The 13063-nt window shown below is 48.0% G+C and overlaps 1 protein-coding gene and 1 long non-coding RNA gene across 7 annotated transcripts; one reads left to right on the top strand and one right to left on the bottom strand.

Annotated features, from left to right (window-relative positions):
• Window positions 1-395: 395 nt before the first annotated feature.
• Window positions 396-10633, bottom strand: TEX35 (testis expressed 35). Of its 5 annotated transcripts, none has more exons than XM_029933091.1 (10): window positions 10496-10633; window positions 9936-9974; window positions 9557-9715; window positions 8981-9049; window positions 8099-8155; window positions 7377-7436; window positions 1735-1799; window positions 1309-1501; window positions 924-967; window positions 396-652 (listed from the first exon to the last, which is right to left on the bottom strand). In XM_029933091.1, exons 1-10 carry the CDS (start codon window positions 10532-10534, stop codon window positions 589-591), a joined length of 789 nt encoding a protein of 262 aa, XP_029788951.1. In that variant the 5' UTR covers window positions 10535-10633; the 3' UTR covers window positions 396-588. The 5 variants fall into 5 exon arrangements, with proteins under 5 accessions (XP_029788951.1, XP_029788954.1, XP_029788952.1 ...); XM_029933094.1 differs by having other exon boundaries at window positions 9665-9715; XM_029933092.1 differs by having other exon boundaries at window positions 396-649; window positions 10496-10632.
• An 80-nt stretch (window positions 10634-10713) lies between these two features.
• LOC115286672 lies at window positions 10714-12271 on the top strand. 2 transcript variants are annotated; one of them, XR_003906203.1, is made up of 2 exons: window positions 10714-11065; window positions 12126-12271. It is a non-coding gene; the product is annotated as an uncharacterized LOC115286672 (long non-coding RNA). The 2 variants fall into 2 exon arrangements; XR_003906202.1 differs by having other exon boundaries at window positions 10714-11379.
• Window positions 12272-13063: the final 792 nt, after the last annotated feature.

Raw genomic sequence — 13063 nt, 5'->3', positions numbered from 1 at the left:
AAGACCTCAGAGGGAAGCAGAGCAGGCTAGACCCTGGGCCTGGGGGGCCCCAAGATTCTTGGGCCCCCCCACCACGCATGCAGGCAGGAGATGCGGACACAGGGGGGCGGGTACACAGGACAGTGGGGGTCTCTCCTGCAACCACAGAGTGGCACCTGTTACCTTTGTGGCCTGCCCTCTCTTTTGACCTGAGACCTTTCCAGAACCAGGCAGAGTGGAGGGAGGTGGGGGCGGGGGTGGGGAGGAAGATGGCCCTGAGAATCACCAAGACAGAATATCCCACAAATCCAACAGGAAACAGGAAGTGGGCTTGGAGTCTGAAACACAGGAATTTGGAACCAAAAAACTGACATTCTTGCGCACCAAAGTTTGATATTCAAAACCACAATACCTGCTTTGGCTTTAAAGTGAAGGTTTTAATCTCCGGGTGGGAGGAGGCCTGGGGCGGGGTGGTGTGTCAGAGGGCCTCACGCCTTTGCCGTGCAGCTTGAGCAGAGGAGAGGAAGGCCCGGGGCTGCCCATGGGCTCTGCGGTGGCTCTAGGTTGGAAACACATCTTCCCCAACGTAGGACTTGAAGCACAGATAAGTCAGAAAGCAGCTCCAGATGCCAAGGATGAAAAGGGTGCCCAGGCATGGCACTGAAGCTTTCTGCTAGAGGAGGAGAAAGGCAGAACCTGAGGCAGGGTCAGCTCAGCCACCGGCGAGGTTCCCCTCCCTGCGGGAGCCTCTGGGCTGCAGGCTCCGGGCTGGGGACCCGGGTCCTCCTGCCTCATGCCATGTCCTCTACACCCGAGCGGATGAGGCTGGGGGCAGCATCTCACAGCTGTGGGTGGGGCTCGGGGCAAATGCAGCCTGAGCACAAGGCCCCTGGGATAACGGGGCCCCCGACTAGGACAAGGACTCCCTGTATGGGTCTACCTACCCCTGGTTGCAGTTGTTCCTTTGGGCACACAACAAACATTTTTCCTGCAGAGGACAGAAATGGCACAAGAAAGATCACTTTTCCCTGGTCTGAGATGGCCAGCCTGCTGGGCACCTCATCGGGTCTTGCTATAGGAAAGGGCAGAACAAGATGCGGCGCTCGGCAAGCAGGCACCTCCAGGGTTGAGGCTGATTTGGGGAATGTCCCCAGGCTTAGAGGGCAAGCCCCCAAAGAGGGCTGTGGGCTGGGGGGGCATCTGGGGCCAGCAGAGAGGCGGAACCCTTCACAGCAGGAGGTAAGGGAGGGGGAGGGCCCACGCCAGTCAGGGGAGGGCAGGAGCCAGGCTGTCACACCAGTGTGAGGCAGGGGGTAAGGCTTCACTTACGCAGCAGGTCCTGCATCGCTGAAGGGAATCCAGTGGGTCCTTTTTCATTTTTTGAAGTGCCATCATCTTCTTGTGAAGAGTAAACGGTGGGCCATCGGCTCCATCCATTTTCTTGAGCCGGAGCTGTGGGTCTGCGTCAGTCTTTGCCGTCAGCCTCAGCTCCTGCTGCTCCCTTGGCCCTCTTCTAAGGGGACTGGGGGAGAGGGGTTAGGGAAGGGCAGAATTGGGGAGCAATTTCCAACATGACAGGGAGATAACCACAGTGTGGGCAGCCACGGAGGGCCTTGACATCCAAACCATTGGAGGAAGAGAAACCAAGGCAGGTCCTTGAAGAGTCTGAGGGTCCTCCGAACCCGAGGACACGGAGCAAAGTGATGGGAGGAGGATCTTTAGGGATGAGGAGAGATGGGTGCAGGTTACACTTACAGCTTGCCGCTCTTCTGTGTATTTATTAAAACATCCATCTTCTCATCCATATCCTTCTGCATTTCCTTCAAGAGAAAATTCAAAAGCTTAGCATTATCATCTGGAAGGGCTTCTGAAATCCTTTTCTTTTGCCTCCCTCTGCCAACCACTCAGAGATTGACTCCACGTCTTACGTGTTGGGGAATCCTCCCCGGCCTTGGGTGACACATGCCACCTCTCCCGTTCCCCTCCCCCATTCCAGGATGACGTCAAAGCACAGGCAGGGTCATTGGGGCTCCTCAAAATTTCCAGATGAGTCAGAGGACAGGAAGGCTTTCGCCTGAGCCCACACCTGCATGAGACCATTAGACTCTGGCTTTGGCTCAAGGCCTATACAATGAAGGAGGCAGGAAGACGAACCTTCTGACTTTTCCCCACAAAGGCATTTTTGGCTCCAATGTTTTGACCCCTGCTGTGCACCCAGAATCTGCACATGTGTTTGTTTCATCTTACCCGATTTCTGGCAGAAATGGTCAGCATAAAACTGACAGTAGTGCCACTGGCCCCTCATATTTATTATTTACTAAGAACTTAAAGAACAGTAAAACCTTGGCCAGTTTAGCTCTGCAAAATTTGATCTGGAGACATTGGAACAGAAATAGTGGTCATCACTTTACTCACTTGAGGACTTTAAGATACAAAACAGATGAACATAAGGGAAGGGAAGCAAAAATAATATAAAAACAGGGAGGGGACAAAAACATAAGAGACTCTTAAATATGGAGAACAGAGTTACTGGAGGGGTTAGGGGGGGATGGCCTAAATGGGTAAGGGGCATTAAAGAATCTACTCCTGAAATCATTGTTGCATTATATGCTAATTTGGATGTAAATGTAAAAAATTAATTTAAAAAAATAGTGGTCATCAAAGAATGTGTAAGATGCAGATGACATCAGCAGTATCTATTATGGACAAAAACAGGGTTGGCATAAACATCATAAAATATACATGAAAAATAATTTGCTTCAAGGAAAATAATTCTAATAAAAAATGAAAGATTTGGCGACAGTTTACTGAAGGGTGGTAGAAACTTTATCAAGGAATTATACTATATGGGTGGAAATGATTTCAAAATATAGCTTCATTTTTTTAATGTTTATTTTTGAGAGAGAGAACAAGTGAGTGCTGGGGAGGGCGGGGTGGGGGGGATGGAGAGTCTGAAGCAGGCTCTGTACTGTCAGCACAGAGGCCGATGAGGGGCTCGAACTCACAAACCATGAGATCATGACCTGAGCCGAAGTAGGACATTTAACCAACCTAGCCACCCAGGCGCCCATCTTCTTGAAAACCAGTTTTAAGTGGTGGTAGACATTTTGAATAAAATACCTGTATTCATAATAGAGTGAAAATATCCTTGATGTGAAAAATGCCCCCGGTCTCAAAAAATCAGAGTCAGAATGTCCCTTATTCTTAGAAGTGTCACTATGACTTCAAATTCATGTCCCAAAGTAATCTCCTCATTTTTTCTTCTAAATCTGTTTGCCAACTGTCCTTGTCATCGTCATCACTTTCTTCTAAGTGTCCAAATTGCCTGCTGGGGTCATGGATGCTTGCTTCTCCCTCATTCTCTGTGTTGAGTCGATCACCAAGAATGTTATTTTTCCTTTCGTGCACCTTTCAGATTTACCATTTTCCTTCTGTTCCTACACCTGGTCCAGTGTTCCTCATCTTGAGCAGGGACGTGGCTTCCTGCCTGATATTCTAGCTCCAGACGGTCCCCACCCCTGCTCTTCCCCCCACCCAACCCACTTTGCAAACAGCTGCCTGCTCAGCCTTTCTGAAGTGCTGCTTCTAGCATGTTCTCAGATTAAAAATCTCCAGAGGCCTCTGACTGCTTACACAACCAAGTCCCAACCTGTCCGCCTGTCTTTCAAAAGCCTTCATTCTCTACCGCCTTTGTGCCCATTCCACCTTGTTTCTCACCATTTTCCCAGATGATCCCACTCTCATGACTGATCTCCCCACTGACCGTGATGCACTTCACATTCTTCCTGCTTCCACGCTGTGTGCAAGCTGCTCTCGGGCCCAAAATAGCCTCCTCTGTGCCTTCCCACACCCCGTCCTGCCCACTATCAACACACTTACTGTGGCTGCATTTTAATACAGAGATAATACTTGTCCTTCGTAGAAAATCTGGACAGCACAGAGGAATCTAAGAGCAAATTAACCTCATCACCTAGCAACAGCCGTTATTAACCCCTTCGGTGTATTTCTTTCCAGTCTTTTTTCTAAATATTTACTTTGCTATTTTTTTTCCCACTTAATTCAGATCAGCCTATACATTGTTTGTATCTTGCTTTTTTACTTCTTGCTATGAGCATTTTTTAAAAATAAGCTTTTTATATCAAGATAATTCGGGCTTTACTGAGAGTTGCAAAGATAATAGATAGAGCTCCCATATGGCTTTCATTCAATTTCCCCTTAATGTTAACATCTAACCCAATCATGGCATTGCTAATTAAAAAAAATTTTTTAAAGTTTATTTATTTTTGAAAGAGAGACAGAGTGAATGGGGTGGGGGCAGAGAGAGAGGGAGAGAGAGAATCCCAAGAGGGCTCCATAGTGTCAGCATGGAGCACAGTGTGGGGTTCGAACTCATAAACCATGAGATCATGACTTGAGCTGAAACCAAGAGTCAGATGCTTAACTGACTGAGCCACCCAGGTGCCCCAATTTTTTTCTTATGTAAACTCCACACCCAATGTGGGCCTCGGACTCATAACCTCCTGATCGAGTCACATGTTCTAGTGACTGAGCCAGCCAGATACACCCATAAGCATTTTCTCCAGTAGTTCCTAGTTTTCATTCTATGGTTATACCACAATTCATTTGGCTATTCTACTGTTGAAAATTGTGGATTCCAAATTTTTGCTATTATATATAGTCATGTGATGAATATCTTTTTACAGACAACCATGCTAGTATTTCTGATTATTTTCATAGGCTAAATTCTGGGAAATGTAATGAATAGGTCAAGCGGTTTGATATTTTTTTGACACCTATTCTCTGATTCCTTTCCAGTTTTGTACAAAACTATACTCTGATCAGCAGCATAAGAGCATTCCTGCCCTGTTCTATAATTGCCATAAATTAAAAGCTCACCTATTTGAATGTGACAATGACTTAAATATTGTTTTCATTTGGCATTTTGCTGATTATTCATGAGGTTAATCTTTTACGTATATTTATTGCATTTTACTTGTATTCTCTTCTGTGGATTGTTTGTTCATACCCTTTGCCCATTTTCCTGTTTGGTTCTTATTGATTAGCGTGAGATACATTACAGATAAAAAACAAGTTTATCAATGTTTATCATATTTGTGGAAAAGTATTTCCCCCAAAGTGTGTGCTTCTTAATTCTATATATGGTGCTTTGCTGTTAAATTTTTTATATTGTTAAATATATCAATATTTCCTTAGTGATTTCTTCCATTGTATTTTTTTAGATCATACAGTTATATATTTACAAATAATTTATTCTTCTTGGTTTTTATTATTTAAATTCACTTTAAGAACCATTTTGGTTTTTATAGTATTAACTGAATTAAGTTTTTCTTCATATAATCAAGATCCTTAATATGAATACATAATCCTTTCCTTCTAACATTTACAAAATCATTTTTATTGTCTTTTAAGTTTTATAGAGCTGTGCTGCCCAAAATTCAAGGTACAATGGAATCACCTAATGATTTTAACAACTACTGACGCCTAGATCTCATCATCTCAAAAGGTTTTGATTTAATTGTTACAGGTGCAGCTTGGGTATAAGGTTAAGGGCACAGCACAGGTGCAGGCCCAAGGTTAAAGACTACTGCTAAAGTGTTTAAAATGCGGTTCTTATCCAGGGAAAAGCATCAGAAGCACTTTTAGAGTTTGAAGCAACTGCAACCCATCATGGAGACTTTTACTCAGTTCATCTGGACCAACCAGGCCTGAGTATACAGATGTTTAAACTCCTGGCAAGAAAATCAACTGATGAGTGGATCAAGAAGATGTGGTTTATCTATACAATGGAATACTACATGGCAATGAGAATGAATGACATCTGGCCATTTGTGGCAACATGGATGGAAGTCGAGGGTGTTATGCTAAATGAAACAAGTCAGGCAAAGGACAGAGACCAAATGTTTTCACTCATAAGTGGAACAGGAGAAACTTAGCAGAGGACTAAGGGGGGGACGGAAAGGGGGGGGAAATAGTTGGGGAGAGGGAGGGAGGCAAACCATGAGAGACTCTTGAATACTGAGAACAGACTGAGGGCTGATGGGGGAGGGGGAGAGGGAATGGGAGTGATGGACACAGAAGAGGGCACTTGTGGGGATGAGCCCTGGGTGTTATATGAAACCAACCTGACAAACTATAATAGAAAAAAAAAGTCTAGAAAAAGTTAAGAGGGTAGTTAAATCTGATATGACTCTATTTTGGAATAATATATGATAATTAAAACCTACATTTACAAAGCAAAAAATAAGTAAGTAAATAAACTCCTGGCAAGAGATTCTTAGTGTCTCCCTGGCACAGAGGTTGTTACACGGTTATCTACACTGGTTTTGTTCATGTGGCTGGTTATCTAGACAAGATTATTGTGGCTTTATATGAATTTTTTATATCTGGTCGGAGTACTACCGTTTTATAACTCTTAAAAATTTAAATATATCCTGGGGTGCCTGGGTGGCTCAGTCAGTTGAGTGTCCGACTTCAGCTCAGATCATGATCTCACAGTTTGTGGGTTTGAGCCCCACATCGGGCTCTGTGCTGACAGCTCGGAGCCTGCAGCCTGTTTCGGATTCTGCATCTCCCTCTCTCTCTGCCCCTTCTCCACTCACTCTCTGCTTCTCTCTCTCAAAATAAAATACATAAAAAAATTTTTTAAGACATCTGTGTTTGCCTATTTATGCATCTACATCAGTGGTTCTCAAATTTTCACTTGGGCAACATGAGAAAAATTCAAGGGTCTAAGCCCCCTCCAAAATGGACCTGGGCTCCAGGCAATTCCAAAACACATCAAGTTTGAGAACCACTATTCTAAATATTTTCTTTAATGTTTATTTATTTTTGAGAGAGAAAGAATGGGGGAGGGGCAGGCAGAGAGGAAGACAGAATCTGAAACAGGCTTCAGACTCTGAGCTGTCAGCACAGAGCCCGACACAGGGCTCGAACTCACAAACTGTGAGATTGTGACCTGAGTTGGAGTTGGACGCTTAATCGACTGAGCCACCCTGGTGCCCCAAGAATCACACTATTCTAGAGTATAGGTGGTCCTCTTAGTAATTGTTGAGTTCAAAACCCATCTTACTGGGGCTTTTGGTTAGATATGCATTAAGCTTCCCATGTAGCATTCAAAGCTCACAGTAAGATGCACCTTCTCTGTAGGGATTTGTCTGGTTACCCAGGCCCACATTTCATGACTCATTCTCCTGACTCCTGATTAACGGACAGCCAGCTGTCACGTAGTGCGGTACTTCCTTGTTATTTACTTCTCCCTTGCTGTAGACTTTGGGTCTTCTGCTAGATGGTCAGCGACTGCAAGGCAGGGTTTGCAATCTCCTTCCATAATTCCCAGTGTGGTACTGGCCCATGGAAGGCACTCAGTATATGCTTACCTTCATAATCTCCACAAATTCCTGGAGTTTATCAAAATCCTTATCCAGTAGGCCCTTTATCTAATGGAGAAGAAAGGCATGGCACTTATTACCGAATGCGGAGTCGTCTCTGGGGCATTTTAAACAAAGGGCATTGGCTGCTTCTTGGATAAAACTCAAGGAACAGACTTGTGGTGGCCAATTAAAGCCCCTTTCTTCCCAAGGAGTCTATGAAGGGACTGGGGTGCGTGTCCCATGAAGTCACCAGCAGCCTGGGGCGGGGGGCTTAGATCTGGCTACTGCACGGTTTCCGTGTGGGGCCCAGACCACAGACTCAGTTACACCTTCTTTCTTCAGCCTTCCCTCTCTTCCTACGCATGCCATCGGCAGTTCTAGCAAAGAATAGCGGTGCTGCTCTGCAGCTTGCTTCAGGACGAGAAGGAAGGAGAATGGAATTGGTCCCTGACTTCCCCCACGTCCTGGTCAGCCCCTCTCACTCTGTCACTGGGGTTAGTGATGCCTTAGAGAGTTCCTGCCATTCAAAACTTGGGGTTAAGCATCAGACAGACAAGGCATCGTTACCCGAAGCGGCTCAGCACTGAAACACTGGAGGAGATGGGGCTGAGTCAGGCTGATGCTTTTTCCATGCACTTCCTGATTCCCCTCACTATTCGAAGTTAACCAGTGCATTTCCCTGGAAGGTACCCTATTTCTCCGTGTCCTGAAAGGTCTCGTCCTGTTACCTGTTTGATCTCAACCATTTTTTCCTTGAGCTCTTCTCTCACCTCCCTGAGTTTATTCTGAGGAAATACAATAGAGAAGAAGTAAGGAAAGAGCTAGGATGGAAAGAGAGCTGTCAAAAGGAAGTAAGGAAAGATCCTGGGGTATCTCTAATGAGGAGGAACAGGGAGCGGCCTCCCGTCGGGGAGGAAGGAAAGGGTGCTCAGTGGCCCATACAGACATCACGTGCCTCCTGGTAGGATGCCCTGAAGGGGACACCCACCCCCAAAATGCACAGCGGCATGTAGTCCCCGGGAAGCACCAGACCACCCACATGAAGGGTCAGTCTACAAGACAAATGACCTATAATCCTCATAAATGACAATGTCCCAGAAAACCAAGGTTGGAGAGCTGTTCCAGATGAAAGGAAACTAGAGAGCCACGGAGCCTAGCTGCAATGTGTGGTCCAGGACTGGACCCCACGTAAAAGGACTTGTTTTTTTCTTTTGTCATGAAAGACATGAGTGGAATAATTGATAAAATTAGAATAAGGGCTGAATCAATGCTCGTGTCCTAGTTTTGATATTTGTTCATTGTGTAAGAGGTTGTTCTTGTTTTTAGGGCAATATACACTGAAATTTGAGAGAAACATGTTCTCAGATGAATCAGGAAACATATTATACATGTGTGTGTGTGAATGCATAAAGAGGGAGGGGGAGTGAGAGAATCATAAAATGCCAACATTTGGGAAATCTGAGTGAAGGATATACTAGGATTTACTGTAAAATATTTTTGAAAATTTTCCATAAGTCTGCAACTACTTCAAAATGCAGAGTTAGAACAGAATAGGGGGGATGAGGTCCCGGAGCGGAACCACAGGCCCCAGCGGCGCGCCCACCACCTACCCTTAGCTCCTGTGTCCCTCCTGGCTTGGTAAACAGCCCTTCTTGTTTAAGTCCTTTGTAGTCATATATCTGTTGGTTGAAAAGAGAAACAGGACGTCGGATGTCACAGGTGTGGGGTGGATGAGGCAGGAGAGATCCCCCAATTTTCCATTCCTCCTTTCAGCACAGGGCAGGGGTAAGAGCCCGTGGTCCCACCTGCATGGCAGGTTCCACCATCTGCTCTCGCTTGGAGCTCGTCACGCCACAGCCCTTCTGGCCCCTGAATGACCAAGCTCCTTCCCCCACCCACAGTCCTCCCTCAGCCTCCCTGTGACCAGGCATCTTGTACTTCAGCTCCCAGCCCAGCCCGGGGCCTTTCCTGACCCCCTGGTCTCCAGCAGCTACCCAGTCAGACCGCCCTGTTTCAGTTCTCTGCCTAGCAGGTAGCACTACTGAATTTTCCTTCTTTATTTCTGTATCAGATCATTGCAAGTATGAAGTTCTGTGAGAGCAGAGAGCTTCTTTCTCTCTCTCTCTCTCTCTCTCTCTCTCTCTCTCTCTCTCTCTCTCTCTCTCTCTCTGTGTATCCTCCAGCACCTGGGACAGGTCTTGGGTGCCAGCAACAGCGAATGACCCCTGACTCCAAGTCACCTCCCCACGGGTCTCAGGCCTGGCTGCCGGCACGGCCTCAAAAAAGCTTCTTACTTTGATCGGCTCGGGCTTCAATTCCAGGCACACGGCCTTGTAGTTCTTGCTCTGTAGAGAGACGAGTTTGGCAGTGCTCCTGTTGGGCACCAGGATTGAGGGATAACACCAGCCCTCTCAAGAGCCCCCCCTACCCAATCCTGCCTGTCCACCTGCACCTGAGCTCAGGCCCATGTAGCCTGGCTGCTCCCCCTCCCCCCTCGCCCTGCTGCCAGGCCCTGTTTCAAGACAACCCAAACTTTGTCATGTTGTCTTCCTTCTGAACACTCACCTGCCCAGTCACCAGGCAGCCCTCTCCTTGCTGAGGGGCCTGAGCAGGGAAAACACTTTAAGATGACTTTATGGGAGCCGTGGATTATTTCAGGCTTTGGAGACAGACAGACTTGCAATCTGAGCTCAGCCTGCTTCCCTCCTACCTGTGCCACCCGGGCAAGTTATTTATTCCCTCTGCACCTCCCCTCCTCGTCTGCAGATTGGGAGCACTCATCACATTATCTAATAAGATGCTTGTGTGCCTAGGATGTGCCTGCGGACACACAGGCCTGGCGCCAGCCTGGCCGGGAGGTGTGGCCCCAGGGGTACGTGGAGGTGGTGTGGGTATTACATCGCTCCTCGTCCCAAAGGGAGTCAGCAGGGGCCTCCTTACTTCCCACCCCAAGGCCAGGGATGAATCCCACCCTCCTTCCAGGTTCAGAGGCCACTTCATGCTCAGAACAGAGAAGGAAGAGCTGAGCATTCACAGAAAGTTCTCTGTGTCCCACTACCCCCACCTCTACACCTCCATGAGTGAGGACTCAAAGAAGTCCCACATTGTCCAGCAATGGCCTTTACCAGGCTTGATTTCTTCAGTTCCACCCTCTTGGCCGACATGATGGAGGAGGCCAGAGTGTTCTTTAACTTCCCAACCTCCCCACAGCGGGCCCCTGTGACCAGGCCACTGTCCTATGTAGATTACAGGCCAAGGTGAGGGAAGATGACCACCTCTCTGTGTGCAAAACAGCTGAGGTCACAATGCCCTGGTCCCACATACAGCCGGGAGTGTCACTACAGCTTTGAGCCTCGGGTGCCTCAGCCACTGAGTGAGGAACAGGTCAGGTTCCAAAGCCACAAGGCTTCCCTCCTGCAAGGGTGCAAGGGGTCTCCTGCAAAATCCCCCAAAATCCCTTGGGGGGACAACCTGGTCTGTTATGGCCTTAGCAGAAGGCACACTTCACCAGAAGCAAGAATTCTGTCTCCTCCCTGAGCAGGACTTACTCAACAGGAGGGGTTTGCCCCGAACAGCTAGCTCCCCTCTGACACTGTGCACCAGCTCTTCTGTGGTACTTTCCCCACATGGACAGACCTTTCCTTCGGTCTGAAGCTGTTGTGGGTTGAGGTGTCTTGAAGTCCCTCTCATTCAAGGTGCATGTACTGTGCTAACCTGGGGTTCTCTATGCTGGGGGGCCGAGGGGATGCTGATCTTCACAGTATGACTTCTGACGCCCTGGCCTGACCACATGGCTGGCCCTGTCCCCTCTCCCCCGCACTGCCCAGTCTCTTCTATCATCCTGGAAGAGGGTTGAAGCAAGAAGCCAAATGCGGGTGGTGCTGACCACAAGAAGCCTCTGGGGGTGGGGTGCATATGGAGGCCATTCGGAAGGGGGTTATAATTTGTGCCTACAGAGTCCAAGGATCATGACCTCTTGTGGGACCTAAAATCATTCAGAATCTAGCTGGTGAGCCTAATTTCTCTTTTCTTGGTATCCTTGGGCATTTCACCTCCTTCCTTCTTGTTTCAACTCCTAGTTGCTATCAGAAAGGTCACCATGGAAAGCCTGAGGACAGGCAGCCAGGGAGTACAGGATGGGATGCAAACTGCATCCTCCCCACCGATTCTGTCCCTCACAGAGGCTGTGAGCTCTAGAACCTTCCCTGGAGCCGCAGCAATATTTCTGATGCATTTCTGAGGGGGTTATCTCATGGGCCCCAACCTGGTGACGGTCATTGCTCTTACTCCATCATAGCCAAAGGAAAAAGGGGTCTACCACGCTGTTCAGTTGGGGAGACGTGTGATGAGCATCTCAGGCTTCTTCTCCAGCTGGTAAATGAAGGGTGAAGTGTCAGGTGAAAGGGTCCCTTGATTCCTGTACTCAGTCCTTACAGATCTGCTGGCCACAGAGCAGGAGAGCCCTTTCTCCACAGGTTTCCAAGGCCCTCCAGGCTGGGGCAGGGGACTGCAGGGAAATGACAGACCTGTAGAAGTGAGCCCCATCTCCTCTTTGTTTTGGTTTGAGATCCTCCTGGGCCAACAGCAAAGCTTCTTTTCTTGGCTGAGAGGTTGCTACATGAGCCCCCTTCCAGCCAAGCAGTTCACATGAGGCCACGGGCCCACGTACCAGGAAATTGGGTCTAAAAGAAATCAGGGTCTCATTGGGAAACCACTTCATAAACTCCACATGTATAATGACCGTCATTTGAACAGATGATCACAACTGACCCACCGCTCCAGGCTTGTGCCTCCTCACAGCATCCACAGGTCCTGCGCCCAATACAGCACTGCCGTCATCGTGTGTTCTGGAAGGGCCGAGAAGTCCATTCGGTGAGCCTGAATAAATGAACCTCATGTTATTTTCTTCTCCTCTGAGACTCTGCAGCGGCGTGAGGCGCTAGCTGGCAGCAGTGGGGCGACACCGGCAGGCGCCGTGGCAGAACCTGGGTACACGCGAGCCCGGGGCTGTTCTCACCTGAGGAACGCCAGACAGGCTTTCCGTGGGCCCCTTCCTGGCAAAACCCATGGGGACAAGGGCCAGGAACAGAAAGCCCACGGAGTTCCAAGGGACTTTGGTGGAAGAAGGATATTCACAACAGAGAGGAAGAAGGAATCGCACGTCTCTTTTCTCCAAGTTGATGTCATCTGAATTTCCTTTTCTTCCCCAAGGTCCTGGTTTTTCACGAAGGCCATGTTGCGTGGGAGGCTGCTGGGGGCGGGCGCATGGGCAGCTCAGGGTTAAGCGCAGAACTCTTGGTTTGGGCTCAGGTCATGACCTTGCAGTTTGGGGGGTTCAAGCCCTGCGTTGGGCTCTATGTGGACAGTGCTTGGGATTCTCTCTCTCCTTTCTTTCTCTGTCCCTACTCCACACTCGCTCTCTCTTAAAATAAATACTTTAAAAATGAATAAACAAATAAATACATAAAATAAAAATGGTCTTGGGCCTCTGAATTTGGCCTCTTATAATTCCAGGGGTGACCCAGTGTTCTAAAGCTCTGTGATGAGGGCAATATGTCATAAAGGTGCCCAGAATCCTGACAGCTGTGGTCTCCAGTCAACCTTGGACTAACATGGTTCAGCACAGATGACCTGGGTAATTTGCTCTAAAACACCCTGTGGACGTACTGTAGGGTCTGGCTGCTGCCTTCGCC

Source organism: Suricata suricatta, chromosome 3, assembly GCF_006229205.1.
Source record: "Suricata suricatta isolate VVHF042 chromosome 3, meerkat_22Aug2017_6uvM2_HiC, whole genome shotgun sequence".
NCBI classification, from domain to species: domain Eukaryota; kingdom Metazoa; phylum Chordata; class Mammalia; order Carnivora; family Herpestidae; genus Suricata; species Suricata suricatta.
The sequence above is the reverse complement of the archived record's forward strand: the minus strand, read 5'-3'. Positions and strand labels throughout refer to the sequence as shown.